General features: G+C 43.0%; 1 protein-coding gene across 3 annotated transcripts in view; it reads right to left on the bottom strand.

The window, feature by feature from the left end:
* PDE1C (phosphodiesterase 1C) overlaps window positions 1-19,035 on the bottom strand; it is a 1,393,842-nt gene that overhangs the window by 36,120 nt on the left and 1,338,687 nt on the right. For all 3 annotated transcript variants that reach the window (XM_044293926.1, XM_044293925.1, XM_044293927.1), the window contains one exon: window positions 12,107-12,172. In XM_044293926.1, coding sequence (XP_044149861.1) covers window positions 12,107-12,172 — 66 coding nt within the window. The remainder of the gene's footprint in view (window positions 1-12,106; window positions 12,173-19,035) is intronic.

Genomic DNA, 19,035 nt, shown 5'->3' with positions numbered 1-19,035 from the left:
AGGATTGGCGCATGGCATATGTGGTGCCAATATTCAAAAAGGGGCCAAAAACAGAGCCTGGAAACTATAGGCCGGTAAGTTTAACATCTGTTGTGGGTAAACTGTTTGAAGGTTTTCTGAGAGATGCTATATTAGAGCATCTCAACAGAAATAAGCAAATAACGCCATATCAGCATGGCTTCGTGAGGGATCGGTCATGTCAGACTAATTTAATCAGTTTCTATGAGGAGGTAAGTTCTAGACTTGACAGCGGCGAATCAATGGATGTCGTATATCTGGACTTCTCCAAAGCATTTGACACTGTACCACATAAAAGGTTAGTATATAAAATGAGAATGCTCGGACTGGGAGAAAACATCTGTATGTGGGTAAGTAACTGGCTCAGTGATAGAAAACAGAGGGTGGTTATTAACGGTACACACTCAGATTGGGTCACTGTCACTAGTGGGGTACCTCAGGGGTCAGTATTGGGCCCTATTCTCTTCAATATATTTATTAATGATCTTGTAGAAGGCTTGCATAGTAAAGTATCAATTTTCGCAGATGACACTAAACTGTGTAAAGTAATTTACACTGATGAGGACAGTATACTACTACAGAGGGATCTGGATAGATTGGAGGCTTGGGCAGATAAGTGGCAGATGGGGTTTAACACTGATAAATGTAAAGTTATGCACATGGGAAGGAAAAATGCAAGTCACCCGTACATACTAAATGGTAAAACACTCGGTAACACTGACATGGAAAAGGATCTAGGAATTTTAATAAACAGCAAACTAAGCTGCAAAAACCAGTGTCAGGCAGCTGCTGCCAAGGCCAACAAGATAATGGGTTGCATCAGAAGGGGCATAGATTCCCGTGATAAGAACATAGTCCTACCACTTTACAAATCGCTAGTCAGACCACACATGGAGTACTGTGTACAGTTCTGGGCTCCTGTAAACAAGGCAGACATAGCAGAGCTGGAGAAGGTCCAGAGGAGGGCATCTAAAGTAATAACTGGAATGGGGCAACTACAGTACCCTGAAAGATTATCAAAATTAGGGTTATTCACTTTAGAAAAAAGACGACTGAGGGGAGATCTAATTAATATGTATAAATATATCAGGGGTCAGTACAGAGATCTATCCCATCAGCTATTTATCCCCAGGACTGTGACTGTGACGAGGGGACATCCTCTGCGTCTGGAGGAAAGAAGGTTTGTACACAAACATAGAAAAGGATTCTTTACGGTAAGAGCAGTGAGAATATGGAACTCTCTGCCTGAGGAGGTGGTGATGGTGAGTACAATAAAGGAATTCAAGAGGGCCCTGGACGTATTTCTGGAGCTTAATAATATTACAGGCTATAGCTACTAGAGAGGGGTCGTTGATCCAGGGAGTTATTCTGATTGCCTGATTGGAGTCGGGAAGGAAGTTTATAGTCCCCTAAAGTGGAGAAAATTGGCTTCTACCTAACAGGGTTTTTTTTTTTTTTTTTTTTGCCTTCCTCTGGATCAACTTGCGGGATAACAGGCCGAACTGGATGGACAAATGTCTTTTTTCGGCCTTATGTTACTACTATGTTACTAAGTGTCAGGACAAGAGTGGTGGAGGATTGGTAAGGTTATTATCACTGCATTTATTTTTAAGCCACTCTGACCATTTTTGTCAAATGTTAATGACCATACAACACCATTGTGAAATGACAACAATACTTCATGTGAGCTTGAGCTTTTTTTTCAGCATTGGACTTCATTCTGTTCAAGGTTTCCCAGTATCGAATCTGAGCTACATGTGAACCATCATTAAGGGTGCAACCATCCAGCTTTCATTAAACACAAATGGAAATCTAGTCTTCCTTTTACAACTCAGTCAGCTCAATGTTAAGTGGAACCTGTCACCATGAATACAGTGCAATCAGCAGACAGCATGTTATAGAGCAGGAAAAGCTGAGAAGATTGATATATAGTTTTGTGGAAAAAGATTCAATAAACTTGTAATTTATTCTGCTCTTTTTATGATTAGGTTTCATGTGGGTGGCAGATTTAGCAGTCAATTATTGATAGGACCACCTACATGAATTGCTGTCTGTCTGTTCTTTATGCACGGCCAAACGACTGGACCGATCTGCACCAAATTTGGCACATAGGTACATCTGGCATATAGGTCTCTGGGAAGGTTATAGATCGGGTCTCAGCTCTCTGGGATGTACGTTTTTTTTAGATATTTCCCAAAAATGCTATATGGCACCATCACATGACATGTATTAGCCAATAACAGCTCGCAAGTCTTTCACTCATATTCTAACTGCCATACACACTGTCACATGACCCTTATTAGCCAATAGAAGCGTCCTTTAGTCTTGACATATATACAGTTTTACATGAGGTTTCCATAACAACCCAGCTATTTTTCTTCACTGCTATAGGATCACAGTTAGAGGTGCTGTGGAGGTCACTGTTAAGGGGGTGGGGTGCTGTCAGGGTCACTGTTAAGGGGCAGGCCACTGCCAATGTCAATATTAAAAAGACACTCCTCTGTAGAACCCCACCTCATAAAATTTACCTTCACAGAGGTCAATGTTAAGGGAGCAGACTTCTGTGGAGGTCAATGGTGAGGGGCGGGTTGCTGTGAAGGTCACTGTTAAGAAGACAGGCCGCTATGAATGTCATTGTTAAGGGGGTGGGCCACTGTAGAAGTCAAGATTAAGAGTGGCAGAGTGCTGTGGAGATCACATGTTAAGAGGGAAGGGCACATTTCAGGTTACTGTTAAGGCGGCAGGCTACTGTAGAGGTCACTGTTAAGGGGGTGGGGTGTTGTAGAGGTTACTGTTTAAAAGCCAGGGTGCTATGGAGGTCACATTTTAATGGGGTGGCATACTGTAGAGGTCACTGTTAAGGCGGTCAGCTACTGTGGAGGTCAATGTTAAGGGGCCGGCTGCTGTGGAAGTCAATGATGAAGGGTGGGGTGCTGTGGAGGTCACTGTTGATGGGGATGTTGTAGAAGTCAATGTTAAAAAGGCGGGCCACTTTGGAGGTCAATGATAAGGGGGCGGACTGCAGTGAAGGTCACTGTTAAGGGGCTGGAGCGTTTTAGAGTTCACTATTAAAGAGTCGGGGCTTGTGGAGGTCACTCTTATGGGGAACACTGGGGATAACTTTTAACCACACACACAAACATTAAATAAAATAGTCGAAATATACCCATGCTAAGCGGGGTTATCTTGCTAATATATATATATATATATATATATATATATAATCGAAGAAATAGGACTGCACTCCGGATATTGATGAAAAAATCAAGTGGTTTTATTCACCCATATTATGGCAAATCTTGCGACGTTTCAGCTCTTGCGAGCCTTTCTCAAGCATAGAGTAAGTGAAAGTGAACACATATAAAGCGTTACAAAAAGTGTTACACCCATCGGGGTGTGGTTACAATCAACTTAATTACAGACATGTGTTACAATTTTAAAGTGCATGTTTGACATAGTAACTAGTGAAATACGTTTTTTCATATCAGGATATAGTTCCTTTACATACAGAATAAAATATATCCAGGACCAGTGTTCCAGTTAGAATCATAAAGTGATATAAACATACTGAATAGGGATCCCAGGAAAAGACTCAGCAAGCCATGGAGCCCACATATACCATCGCGTATCTTCAGCGTCTCGGTCTCATCAATGCGCATGCCCAGAATGACGACATCATGTGAGTCGCCGTGTAAGATTGGTACGCATGCGTTCTATCCAGTAACATCTCGCCGCACCGAGACTGCAACACTCTTTATGAATTTTGTTTTATAGTTATGGCTCTTAATATATATTGGGAGGATATTTACTCCGTTTAGCTACCATCTATATGATGGGGGCAGAGCTGTCACTTGGGGCTATTTTCCATTAACCAAGATGGTGCGGCGAGATGTTACTGGATAGAACGCATGCGCACCAATCTTACACGGCGACTCACATGATGTCGTCATTCTGGGCATGCGCATTGATGAGACCGAGACGCTGAAGATACGCGATGGTATATGTGGGCTCCATGGCTTGCTGAGTCTTTTCCTGGGATCCCTATTCAGTATGTTTATATCACTTTATGATTCTAACTGGAACACTGGTCCTGGATATATTTTTATTCTGTATATAAAGGAACTATATCCTGATATGAAAAAACGTATTTCACTAGTTACTATGTCAAACATGCACTTTAAAATTGTAACACATGTCTGTAATTAAGTTGATTGTAACCACACCCCGATGGGTGTAACACTTTTTGTAACGCTTTATATGTGTTCACTTTCACTTACTCTATGCTTGAGAAAGGCTCGCAAGAGCTGAAACGTCGCAAGATTTGCCATAATATGGGTGAATAAAACCACTTGATTTTTCATCAATATCCGGAGTGCAGTCCTATTTCTTCGATTATACTATTGGGGACTGCCGTCATCCCCCTTGGATTTTGCACCCACTCTTCAGGCTGATGCTCCCGCTGGACTTTCTTTTTCCATATACTCGGCACCGTGAGTGAGCACACCTTACAGCATTTAACATGTCTAATACGGAAACACCCCATGGCGGCACTTATACTGTGGAGGAGGTCGACCGCATCATGCGTGGAATCGAGGGCGATGCTTCATTTCTACAGGCACCTTCAGTTAAGGAACTTAAACGCAAGTATCTAACCATCTCTAAACGCCTCATCTCCATGAGATTACATATGGCCACATTGGGCCAATATTTAAAGGAAAAAAGATTCCTAGAGGAATGCGCTCAAATTCGCGCCCCAACCTTTTTCCCAACAACGATTTGTTCTGTAAACGTTTTGAAGCACTATCAAACAGATATTCTTTGGACTATATTTTACTTAACATTGAGTTTTTTCAATTGGAGGTTTCCTCACTTATGGATGAATTGTTGGATGTTGAAGGTGCCTGCAAGCACAGTTATCTGCTGATGAAATTACACAATATAAAGAGGAGAGTAAAGATCAACTCAGTAAATTGCAGATGGAGTTGGAGGAGGGAAAGAGGAACTAAATGGGTTCGTGATGCAGATGACTATAAACGAGGCGATATATATACATGGCAATCCGATACACCATCTATGGGCTCTAACCGCAATAAGAAAAGTCGGAGATTTATGCAACTACCCCCAGATGAGGAGAAATCTTTTTTAGGGGACATTTTGGATACAAAGGAAGGAAAGGATCAAGGACAAGGCGAGGAGGCCGCAGGTACAAACGGAAAAGGGAAGCAGCGATACAACCGGACCAGACTACAATCGACGAAAGTACCATCCCAGAGAAAGAGACAATAGTCTTTCAATTTATCTTCGGCTGAACTGACTGTAGCCCAACATAGTGTCCTTTCTAAAGGGCTTACATTTTGCCCAAGATCCAAGGTAAACTTGGTTCGATCTAGAAATGGATCTAAATGATTTCTTTCGATCTATTAACTGAAGGTTTTCTTTAAGCATCATACTGTTGACACACTGACACATACGAGTGAATTTTCACTCAAGAAATTGGGTTTAATGAATAAAAGTAATTTTCTTCCTTATGTAGATGAACCTGCTGTTGAGGCCTATATTTCCGCAGTCAAAAGGGATGTCAGAGAGCTAAAATCCCGTTTTGGGGATATAGTAAAATTAAATAAACCTAACCTGACGACTGCTGAAGTAGAGGCCCTATCCCAACTTAGAAGCAACCCCCAATTAACCATTAAACCCGCCGATAAGGGGGGTGGGGTGGTTGTTCTCGATACATGTAATTATGTTAAAGAAATTGAACGTCAACTCCGTGACACAGGATGTGTATGGTTTGTTACAGCATGACCCTAAATTTCAGATTATGAATACTATCAAAAATATTTTGTCCGATGCTGTGGCCGGGGGCATTATTGATGAAGGGCTAAGGGAATATCTAACGGTGTCCTTCTCCCATTACTCCGGTTTTATATATATTGCCCAAAGTCCACAAAACTCTTGTGGACCCCCCCGGCCGCCCCATCGTTTCTGGCACGGACTCTGTGTTTAGTAAAATCGCTATGTTTCTTGATAGGATTTTGCGAGAATTCTCGACGGCCGGTAAATCATATATTCAGGACACTGGGCATTTTTTACAGCAACTGAGAGCAGTTGATACAGCTGAGTTGCAGACTGCTACTCTCGTGTCCTTTGACGTTGTATCTTTATACACGTCAATAGGACACGAGAAGGGCATTTCTGCTGTGAATAAATATATGGATGGATCGTCTATTACACAACATTCCAAATGTTTTATTAATATCCTGCTGAGACTTATTCTGGAAAATAATTATTTTCTTTTCCAGGATACCTTTTTTAGTCAAAAACGTGGCGTTGCGATGGGGTCCAATGTGGCCCCCACGTACGCAAATATTTACATGCGGCACATGGAGGAGGACTTCATCTATGTATCCCACCACTTTCAGTATGTTATTGGGTGGTGGCGGTACATAGATGACGTCTTCCTCCTGTGGTCAGGCACAGAAGTGCAGCTGACTGAGTTTCATACATATTTAAATAGCATTGATTCTGACCTCCAGTATACGGTGTCTTACTCCAAGACTGAACTATCCTTCCTTGATACCAATGTCAGATTGGTTGATGGTTCGATCAATACAGGCCTTTATGTCAAGCCAACTGACAGGAATACCACTTTAAGATACGAAAGTAGTCATCCTCGTAGTTTAATTAAACATCTTCCACATTCACAATTTCTACGTGCTAAACGCATAGTATCCGAGCAGACTGAGCTAATATCCACATTGGATATGATGGTAGATAAATTCAAGAAACGGGGTTATCCCCACCGATTGCTGTCTGCCCAAAAAAATGACGTTCTGCAGAATAGCCCAAGAAAATCACCTCTAACCTACAGAGGACCCGCAGAATACCTTTCATGTCCACATATTCTGAGTGCAGTGTGGAGATGGGACGTATTCTAAAGGATAATTGGAACATCCTCAGTAGGTCCATAAAAGATATACCTGAATTGAATTCCCCTCCTCTCCTATCATATCGAAAAAGTAAAAATATTAAGGACCATTTGGTTAGAGCGGATGTAGGCCCTAAAAAAATCAGCGTACAACGAACATTGTCTAAATCGGGACATGGTTGTTATCCATGTCTCAATTGTGTTAACTGTCGCTATATATGCAAATCTAGATCCTTTATACATCCTACCACACATAAAGAATATCCCATTAGGTTTCACCTAAATTGTTCATCTTCTTATGTGATTTACGTGCTAGCATGTCCATGTAACTTAATATATATCGGTGAAACGTCTACAGAACTAAAACTAAGATTGAATAATCATAGGAATTCAATAAGAAAAAAACGTGCCGATTTACCAGTCTCCAGGCATTTTACGTCCCTTGGGCATTCCGAGCGGGACTTGAGATGCTGGATACTGGATCCATGTTGAGCTCCCAAGGAGAGGTGGAGACCGCTTGGCAATTCTCAAGAAAAGAGAACTGAGGTGGATTTATGATTTAGATACTCTGCACCCCAGAGGATTAAATGTGGAGTTTAGATAGGTGTCTGTTGATCTGTCGCCTGCCCGTCCTTTCCACGCATGTATGTGATACACCTTTTCTACGTATATAACAGGTGCATCAGAATTGTGAAAGTAATATATGCAATTGCACAACTGACAGATTTGGAAACTAATATATATTTTTTTCTTGCCTTTTAGAATTTTTAACCCTCACAGCGCTGGGTACGGACCCCTGGATTTGACTCAATGGAAGCGGTGCAGCCCAGTACCAACTACAGCGTCCTATGGTGTATGCGCTACTCCAGATATATCATTAAGCTCCAGTATGTTTTTGCTCTTTGTAAAGGTGAGGGATTACCCCTCCCAGACTGCTTTATTTCCAGCAAGAGGGCCAGACACGTCGGTGGGGTTCATGGAGATGTTCCCCCCTGACGTGTACGACCCCACGGTCCGGTGTCCTTCCCGAGAGGTGGGGACCCCGGTCCTGATGCTGGTTTCTGTAGGAGATCCCTGCTGCGGCCTGCAACACTCTTTATGAATTTTGTTTTATAGTTATGGCTCTTAATATATATTGGGAGGATATTTACTCCGTTTAGCTACCATCTATATGATGGGCGCAGAGCTGTCACTTGGGGCTATTTTCCATTAACCAAGATGGTGCGGCGAGATGTTACTGGATAGAACGCATGCGCACCAATCTTACACGGAGACTCACATGATGTCGTCATTCTGGGCATGCGCATTGATGAGACCGAGACGCTGAAGATACGCAATGGTATATGTGGGCTCCATGGCTTGCTGAGTCTTTTCCTGGGATCCCTATTCAGTATGTTTATATCACTTTATGATTCTAACTGGAACACTGGTCCTGGATATATTTTTATTCTGTATGTAAAGGAACTATATCCTGATATGAAAAAACGTATTTCACTAGTTACTATGTCAAACATGCACTTTAAAATTGTAACACATGTCTGTAATTAAGTTGATTGTAACCACACCCCGATGGGTGTAACACTTTTTGTAACGCTTTATATGTGTTCACTTTCACTTACTCTATGCTTGAGAAAGGCTCGCAAGAGCTGAAACGTCGCAAGATTTGCCATAATATGGGTGAATAAAACCACTTGATTTTTTCATCAATATCCGGAGTGCAGTCCTATTTCTTCGATTATACTATTGGGGACTGCCGTCATCCCCCTTGGATTTTGCACCCACTCTTCAGGCTGGTGCTCCCGCTGGACTTTCTTTTTCTATATATATATATATATATATATATATATATATATCAGTCTGTTATTCAGTTTTCCCTTTAATAGAGCCGTATAATAAATATTCACCATTCTGTTTCTCTCTAAAAAAAAAGTTTATTTTTTGTCTATAAACAGCTATACATTATGTGACCGTGGTTTACATCACTAGATTTGTTTTTCTGTTTCGATATAGACCTAATTGCCACATTGTTATATTATAAATAGATTTAGCTTAGACAGCCAGAAAGAAAAATATGTATTTACTTGTGGGGTTAGTACTCAGGAAAGGTTGGGGAATGTGTTTTGGGGTGTCATTTTACATATACCCATGCTGGGTGAGAGAAATATTTCTGGTCCTAAATATTAGACTTCTAAAATAAAATCAACTTGGGTACTAATCAGTGGCAAAATTTTTAAGTGTCACAGCATTTACATACATTATTTCAACAATGTTAAATATGGAACATGAGTTCAGCATCAAGCTTATTACAACTGCTGTACTATGTTCTCCTATTACTGCATTCGCCACAGTTTTAATCACCTCCCGACCGCCTAATGCGCCGATGCGTCCGGGAGGTGGTTGATTTATTCCTCCTGGAAGCATCGGCGCGTCATCTCGCGATACCCGAGATTTCCTGTGAACGCGCGCACGTAGGCGCGCGCGCTCACAGGAACAGAAGGTAAGCGAGTGGATCTCCAGCCTGCCAGCGGCGATCGCTCGCGGGCAGGCTGGAGATGTGATTTTTTTTAACCCCTAACAGGTATATTAGACGCTGTTTTGATAACAGCGTCTAAAATACCTACTACCTGGTCCTCTGGTGGTCCCTTTTGTTAGGATCGACCACCAGAGGACACAGGTAGGTCAGTAAAGTCGCACCAAACACCACACTACACTACCCCCCCCCGTCACTTATTAACCCCTTATAAATCCCTGATCACCCAATATAAACTCCCTGATCACCCCCTCTGCGGATCCTATCCATAGATCCGTAAAAATCATACGGACGTCTGAATGGAGCCTTACAGGGGGGCGATCAATGACAGGGGGGTGATCACCCATATACACTCCCTGATCACCCCCTGTCATTGATCACCCCCCTGTAAGGCTCCATTCAGACGTCCGCATGTGTTTTGCGGATCCGATCCATGTATCCATGGATCCGTAAAAATCATACGGACGTCTGAATGGAGCCTTTCCAGGGGGGTGATCAATGACAGGGGGTGATCACCCATATACACTCCCTGATCACCCCCTGTCATTGATCACCCCCCTGTAAGGCTCCATTCAGACGTCCGCATGTGTTTTGCGGATCCGATCCATGTATCCATGTATCCGTAAAAATCATACGGACGTCTGAATGGAGCCTTACAGGGGGGTGATCAATGATGGAGGTGATCAGGGAGTCTATATGGGTGATCACCCCCCTGTCATTGATCACCCCCCTGTAAGGCTCCATTCAGACGTCCGCAAAATGGGGTCACTTGTGGCGTAGTTATACTGCCCTGGCAATTTAGGGGACCATATGTGTGAGAAGTACTTTGCAATCAAAATGTGTAAAAAATGGCCTGCGAAATCCGAAAGGTGCACTTTGGAATATGTGCCTCTTTGCCCACCTTGGCTGCAAAAAAGTGTCACACATCTGGTATCGCCGTACTCAGGAGAAGTTGGGGAATGTGTTTTGGGGTGTCATTTCATATATACCCATGCTGGGTGAGAAAAATATCTTGGTCAAATGCCAACTTTGTATAAAAAAATTGGAAAAGTTGTCTTTTGCCAAGATATTTCTCTCACCCAGCATGGGTATATGTAAAATGACACCCCAAAACACATTCCCCAACTTCTCCTGAGTACAGCGATACCAGATGTGTGACACTTTTTTGCAGCCAAGGTGGGCAAAGGGGCACATATTCCAAAGTGCACCTTTCGGATTTCGCAGGCCATTTTTTACACATTTTGATTGCAAAGTACTTCTCACACATATGGTCCCCTAAATTGCCAGGGCAGTATAACTACGCCACAAGTGACCCCATTTTGGAAAGAAGACACCCCAAGGTATTCTGTGAGTGGCATGGCGAGTTCCTAGAATTTTTTTATTTTTTGTCGCAAGTTAGTGGAATATGAGACTTTTTAAGAAAAAAATAAAATAAAATAAAAATCATAATTTTCCGCTAACTTGTGACAAAAAATAAAAAGTTCTATGAACTCACTATGCCCATCAGCGAATACCTTAGGGTGCCTACTTTCCGAAATGGGGTCATTTGTGTTTTTTTTTTACTGTATGGGCATTGTAGAACCTCAGGAAACATGACAGGTGCTCAGAAAGTCAGAGCTGCTTCAAAAAGCGGAAATTCACATTTATGTACCATAGTTTGTAAACGCTATAACTTTTACCCAAACCATTTTTTTTTTGCCCAAACATTTGTTTTTTATCAAAGACATGTAGAACTATAAATTTAGCGAAAAATGTATATATGGATGTCGTTTTTTTTTGCAAAATTTTACAGCTGAAAGTGAAAAATGTCATTTTTTTGCAAAAAAAATCGTTACATTTTGATTAATAACAAAAAAAGTAAAAATGTCAGCAGCAATGAAATACCACCAAATGAAAGCTCTATTAGTGAGAAGAAAAGTAGGTAAAATTCATTTGGGTGGTAAGTTGCATGACCGAGCGATAAACGGTGAAAGTAGTGTAGTGCCGAAGTGTAAAAAGTGCTCTGGTCATGAAGGGGGTTTCAGCTAGCGGGGCTGGAGTGGTTAAGATAATGTAAAATTTAATTGTATGATTATGGGGTTTCTAATATCTTTTATGTGATATGACTTTTATTTACATATGGAAGTTAGCAATTTAGATTTGTGTTCTCCCTGTCGATGCAAAAGAAGGAATAAAGCCCCATAAGGCACAAGCCTAGATCTTACCCCAAAAACTAAAGAAATTACCTATTAGGTGATCAGAAAAAAAACTAAAAAATTATATGTACCCGATCTATTTGCTTACAGCGGCTGCCCACCGTCATCTTGCTTGAAGATCTGGCGCAAAATCTCGCGCGGCCCGTGGTGACTGGATTTGGACCCTGGATTTCATGCGAGATCTTCAAGCAAGATGGCGGTGGCAAACAAATGGATCATGCAAGTATGATTTTTTTTTTTAACTCTATTTCAAGTTAAATTGATTCGCTACCACGAAGCATGAGGAAATTCAGTTTTGCGGCAATTCAAATCCTGAAATTCTGATCGAAGTCCACTTTGTGGACTTCAATTTGCTCAACACTATTCATTTTCTCTAGGTTGGTGCGCTCATCTTGTTTATTTAACATCATTCTGATTTCACTGAAGCGGTAAACTTACCAGGTAGTTTTAACAGATATGGAGAATCAACTGTGCAAGCAGAATCGTTAACTTTACAACTGTTTCCTAGAGGAAAGAAATACAAATACCTGGTTAAAAATGGTTATGGATTGTACAAAATATGAATTGTTTTCCTATAGAAACTATTGTAGTTATCCAGAATGATCTAAAAACCTACAAGCTTACGCCCACATGGCACAATCATGCAACAATTGGGATATGGCCTCCCTGCAGCCGAGTACTACCCAGCTGAATAAGCTGCAGCTCAACTAATTAGGACCATGTTACTTGATCTTCGTTGGGTTCTTTTGTGGTCACTGCACAGCCATTAACAATAAAAGCAGAATAAACAGTAGAGTCCTAATTAGTTAATTTGGTCCTGCTGCGGCTCGTACTTGATGCGGTATTTGACGGCAAGGCGACTTTGTCCCAACTGCAACAAGGCCATGCCATTAGGCTGTACCCTTAGGCCGCGTTCACACTTCAATGAATCACGGACGTGTACTTTCTCTATGGACAACAAACTGATCCATTAAATTTGATGTGTTTGTTCACAGATCAGTGTGTGGCTCAGTAAAAAAAAACAATGGAGACATGCACTACTTTAGTCTGTGATGTGGATCAAACATGCCCCCTGAATTCTATGGTTCTTTGAAAAAAAAACACTGACATCCATGTTCTGTCAGCGTTTTTTCACTGACTATTGGCATAAGATACTCTGGAAACCAATTTTCAGTGTAGCAGTGTACATGGAACATGGATGACACAGAGGGAAAAAAAGTACTCACGGACCAAATATGCCACTCTAGCGGTGGAAACAATGACTTCCTTGTCACAGATGTCATCAGAAATATTAACAGTGCCTTCAGCATTAAAACCCTAGTCCTGTGATATAGTACCATTGTCAGTGCAAAAAAAAATATAAAAAAATCCACAAAATTCCTGCTTCTTCCACTAAAACCGCAAGTACTTTAACATATATCAAAGAGGTTATCCCACAAAATAAAGTATTACTATGCAATGCATAGTTCATTTCAGATACATATACATGCAATAAAAATATTTTTTTTGTGACATAAAATGTTCCTGTCTGGTAGGGTCTCCTGCTGTTTCTGACCTCTGACTATTGCAGCGCACTGCTGGGAGGTGTAGGTGCTTGATTGTTTTATGTGACAAACTAATGCTACCCACAGAAAGGAGAGACAAAAGTCCTCCAGAAAATGCAAGTATAAAGAGAAAAGGCAAAAATTACACTGGAAGGCAGTGTTCTTTGTATTGATATAGTTAGGCTATATGCACACAACCATATGTAGTTTGCGGTCTGCAAAATGCAGATTTGCAAAATGTGGATACCGGCCATCTACAAGCTGTATTTTCTGAGGGCCTAATAGTAGAAATTCCTATTCTTGTCTGCTAAACGGACAAGAATTAGATATGTCCTATCATATATCGAGTGTTAAGGGGCGGGGTGCTGTATAGGTCACTGTTAAGGCGGCAGGCCCCTGAGGAGGTCAATATCAAGGGAGTGTGGTGCTGTGAAACTCACTGTTAAAGGGGTGGGCTGCTATGAAGGTCAAGGTTAAGGAAATGGGCTGCTGTGGAGGTCCCATTTTAAGAAGGCGGTGTACTGTGGGGGGGGGGGGGGGTTCAGTGTTAAGGGGTGATGGGCTGTGAAGTTCACTGTTAATTGGGCAGGGTACTGTAGAGGTCAATGTTATGGGGGATACTGTAGATATCTTTTAAAGACACACAGAAACATTAAATGAAATAGAATAAATATACCCGGGCAAAGCCGGGCCCTTCTGCTAATAGCTTATAAGAAACAACACATGAATCTGCTAATTGCTGTAAACAGGTACATCATGGGTTCTGTAGGAAAACAAAGCTACTATCTCATGATTTCATCAGTAGCGTTATGTAGACCTTCAATTACTGCACACAAAATATACATGCACCATCTATTTCATTATTCTAATAAAAAGCTAACAATAGATGTGCAGTTTTAACTATACTGATTTCCATTGCAACCCAAAGTCTGCAGTAAGATAGATAGGACATTTCCTGCTAAAATGTTGAATTTTTCTCCAGCGTCATCATTTTTGGACTTATCTTAATTAAATATTAAAAAATGTTATCAGCAAGTTGGAGAACTAATGACCTAAATAAAGGAGATTAGTCATACAGTATAAAGCCATGGGAAGAATGAATTAGGCTCCTTTCACACAAGCGAGTTTTCCGCGAGGGTGCAATGCATGACGTGAATGCATTTCACCCGCACTGAATCATGAGCGTTGTTTTTCACGCATCACTTCTGCGTTGCGTGAAAATCGCAGCATGTTTTATATTCTGCGTTTTTCACGCAGCACCGGCCCCATAGAAGTGAACGGGGCTGCGTCGGGCTGATGGCTGCTAAGAGATGTTGTTTGTAAACCTTCTGTTTTTTTATCACACACATGAAAAACGCTTTAAAACTAGTGTTGATCGAGCGCCAAAGTGCTCGGGTGCTCGGGTTCTCTGGCCGAACACATCAGGATGCTCGGGTGCTCTATCGAGCATCGAGTATAATGGAAGTCAAAACCTGCTCTGAAGAGGGAAGGGTTCCTGGTTTATAGGGAAAGGTCAGAAAATGATGGAAACACCACCTAAATGTTCCACAAACAGCATGGGGAGGATATCTGGATGCATCAGGTTGCTGCTGGGACTGATGTTGTCTGAGTAGTACGCCACTTTTGCAGTCTGACAATAATACACACAAAACCAAAGATAAAATCTATTTTAAAGTAAAAATTGTTAGGAAACATTATTTCCTGTATATTTACTTGTATATAAAGTGCAAGTGCTGCCAAAAATTACAAGAAAGGGGCACTACGATTTGTTTTCCTACAGAACCCATGATGTACCTGTTTACAGCAATTAGCAGATTCATGTGTTGTTTCTTATAAGCTACTAGCAGAAGGGCCCGGATTTGCCCGGGTATATTTCATCTATTTCATTTAATGTTTCTGTGTGTCTTTAAAAGATATCTGCAGTATCCCCCATAACAGTGACCTCTACAGTACCCTGCCCCCTTTACAGTGAACTCCACAGCCCCTCACCCCTTAACACTGAACCCTCCCCCCACAATACACCGCCTCCTTAAAATGGGACCTCCACAGCAGCCCATTCCCTTAACTTTGACCTTCATAGCAGCCTGCCCCTTTAACAGTGAGTTTCACAGCTCCCCACTCCCTTGATATTGACCTCCTCAGGGGCATGCCGCCTTAACAGTGACCTATACAGCACCCCGCCCCTTAACACTCCATAAATGATAGGACATGTCTAATTCTTGTCTGTTTAGCAGACAAGAATAGGAATTTCTACTATTAGGCCCTCAGAAAATACAGCTTGTACATGGCCTGTATCTGCATTTTGCAAATCTGCATTTTGCAGACCGCAAAATACATACGGTTGTGTGCATATAGCCTAACTATATCAATACAAAGAACACTGCCTTCCAGTATAATTTTTGCCTTTTCTCTTTATACTTGCATTTTCTGGAGGACTTTTGTCTCTCCTTTCTGTGGGTAGCAGTAGTTTGTCACATAAAACAATCAAGCACCTACACCTCCCAGCAGTGCGCTGCAATAGTCAGGGGTGCACCACCAATGAGGCGAGGTGAGGAGATTGCCTCAGGCAGCACCAACGGGGGAATCATTGTTCGATTCCGGAGAAGGAGCATGAGAAACAGCTACGGCTGCCACATCCAAGCAAGGCAGCATGCGCACAAATTACCTATTAGGTATAATTAGGTAAGGGCCTGCAGGTGAGCTGACCCTGTAAAAGATTGTAGATGAAGGCCTGCTGCTGACCCTCAAAAACATTTGGAGCAAGGGCCTGCTGATCTGACCATCTAAAACATTATGGGCGAGGGCCTGCTACCGCTTTGGTGACTCTAGATAACCTTGGGACGATCAAAAGTCCCCGTGACGGCAACGATCCATTCGGATGTCTGCCCTATCAACTTTCGATGTTATTTACAACGCAAACCATGGTGACCACGGGTAACAGGGGAATCATAGTTCAATTCCTGAGAGGGAGCCTGAGAAACAGCTATGGCTACCACATCCAGGCTAGGCAGCATGCTCGCAAATTACCTATTAGGTATAATTAGGAGAAGGGCTGCTGGGGAGCTGACCCTGTAAAAGATTTTAGGTGCAGGCCTGCTGGTGAGCTGTCCTTGTAAAAGATTGTAGGTGAAGGCCTGCTGGTAAGATGACCCTGTAAAAAATTATATGCGAGGGCCTGCTGGTGAGCTGACCTTGTAAAAGATTTGAGATGCACGCCTGCTGGTGAGCTGACCCTGTTAAAGATTTTAGGTGCGGGCCTGCTGATGAGCTGACTCTCTAAAAAGTTGTAAGTGAGGGCCTGCAGGTGAGCTGACTCTCTAAAACATTATATGCAAGGGCCTTCAGGTGAGATGACCCTGTAAAAGATTATAGGTGAAGGCCTGCTGGTGAGCTGACCCTGTAAAACATTATATGCAAGGGCCTGCTGGTGAGCTGACCCTCAAAAAAATGATATGTGAGGGCCTGCTTGCGAGCTGACCCTGTAAAACATTATATGCAAGGGCCTGCTGGTGAGCTGACGCTCAAAAAAATTATATGCGAGGGCCTGCTGGTGACCTGACCCTGTAAAACATTATATGCGAAGGGCATATATGCGAGGACATTATATGCGACGAATAAGCATGTGTTGATATGATGGAATAGGAGACAGAGGATGACAAAAGGAAGATTTAAACATATATCCTTGTTTGTGGTAGAAGGGGTGCATGGGACTACAGTGTATTCAGTACACTATAAAAGCCACATTTAAAGTGCCTTTATGTTCAGCCGCTTTCCTTTGGTGGAGTAGAGGTCAGGAGCAATCCAGGCCTTGTTCATATTGATAAGAGTCAACCTGTCAGCATTTTAAGTTGACAGGCGGATACGCTTACCTGTTATAATGCCACCAGCAGCACTAAATACCCGCTCTGACAAAACGCTGGTGGCAGGGCAGGCCAGCACCTCCAAAGCGTACAGCGCCAGTTCGCGCCACGTGTCCAGCTTGGACACCCAGTAGTTGTAAGGCACTGAGGGACCATTGAGGATGCTGACACAGTCTGCTATGTACTCCTTCACCATCTTTTCAAAAATGTTCCCTCCTTGTGACACTAGGCTTTGCATCAAGGTGAGGGTGCTGGCTCTGTGTCATGAAACTATCCTAGGCTTTGGAGAGTGTTACCCTGCCTCTATTGGAACTGCTGTGTATTCCCCTTGTCTCCCCTCCTCAGTTGGCCAAGGAACTACAGACACTGCCGCCAGCATTGGAGATTTTTGGAGCAATTTTGGAGGATTTTCTGGTATAGCAGCGTTTTGCTCATCCTCTCCACCAGAGGAATGAGAGATGAAAAGTTCTCTTTGTAGTGGAGGTGGAGAAGGGTGAACAACCAGTAATCCGTGTTGTCTAAAATGTGTATAACGCGCGGGTCGCATAAAAGGCAGCCTAACAAGAAGTCAGCCATGTGTGCCAGAGTACCAACAAGCAAGACTTCGCTGTCGTCATCAGGAGGATCACTCTCAATCTCCTCATCCTCTTTCTCCTCTTCTGCCCACCCATGCTGAACAGATGGAATTAAACTTCCATGGGTACTACCCTCTGCAGCGGAGGCAACCGTCTCCTGCTCCTCCTCTTCATCATCCAATTTGCGCTGGGAAGACGAACTGAGGGTGGTCTGGCTATCACCCTGTGTAATGTCTTCCCCCATTTCAACCTATTCCACATGCAAAGTGTCATTCTTAATTGTGAGCAGCGAGCGTTTGAGTAGATACAGAAGTTGGATGGTTACGCTGATAATAGCGTTATCGCTACTCACCATCTTTGTTGATTCCTCAAAGTTTCTTAAAACCTCACAGAGGTCAGACATTCATACCCACTCCTCGCTTGTGAATAGCAGAAGCTGACTGGAAAGGCGACAACCATGTTGCAGCTGGTATTCCACTACTGCCCTCTGCTGCTCACAAAGCCTGGCCAACATGTAGAATGTGGAGTTCCAGCGCGTGCTCACGTCGCACAACAGCCGGTGAGCTAGCAATTTCAAGCGCTGCTGCAGCGTTGACAGACCAGCTGAAGCTGTCGATGACTTGCTGAAATGTGCACACATGCTGCGCACCTTCACCAGTAGCTCAGGCAAATTGTGATAGGTTTTGAGAAACCACTGAACCACAAGGTTAACGATGTGAGCTAGGTGCTGCACGTGGATAATTCGGAGGGGAAAGTGGAGGAGGAGGTGAAGTGGGGTCTGGAGCAACTAACGTAGGTACTGGCGGAAACCCTGATCGACGTAGGGCCCGCAATCCTTGGTGTCGGTAGCACCTATTCCATCCCAGGGTAAAACTAGCTCCCAGCCTCCACAAAATTCACCCATTGAGCCGTCAGGGAAATGTAGCGCCACTGGCCTAATGCACTTGTCCATGTGTCTGTGGTTATGTGGACCTTCCCAGTAACTGCATTGGTCAGGGCACGTGTGATGTTACGGTACACTTTGAAAAATAGTGGCAGCTGGGGACTGCGTAACACGGGATGGCCACCGACATCAGTCTGCGGAAGGCATCAGTGTCTACAAGCCTAAATGGCAACATTTCCAGGGCCAGTAAATTAGAAAGCTGCGCATTTTGTGCTATGGCCTGGGGTAAGGACATCTGGATGCTGCGCTGGGACATGGAAGTGGATGTGATCGCTGAGGGTGCTTGCGAAGGTCCAGGTGCAGGGCGGGAGGCATCTGGACCTGCGCCTTCGACAGGGGATTGGCCAGCACGTAACATAGGAGAAGAGGAGGCAGTGGTGTGACCCATAGACAAAGATTGTGGATTCAGGCGTTCGTCCCACTTATTACGGTGCTCGGATGCCAT

Source organism: Bufo gargarizans, chromosome 5 (genome assembly GCF_014858855.1).
Source record: "Bufo gargarizans isolate SCDJY-AF-19 chromosome 5, ASM1485885v1, whole genome shotgun sequence".
Taxonomy (NCBI): Eukaryota; Metazoa; Chordata; class Amphibia; order Anura; family Bufonidae; genus Bufo; species Bufo gargarizans.
This window is presented reverse-complemented; position numbering and strand designations above follow the sequence as displayed.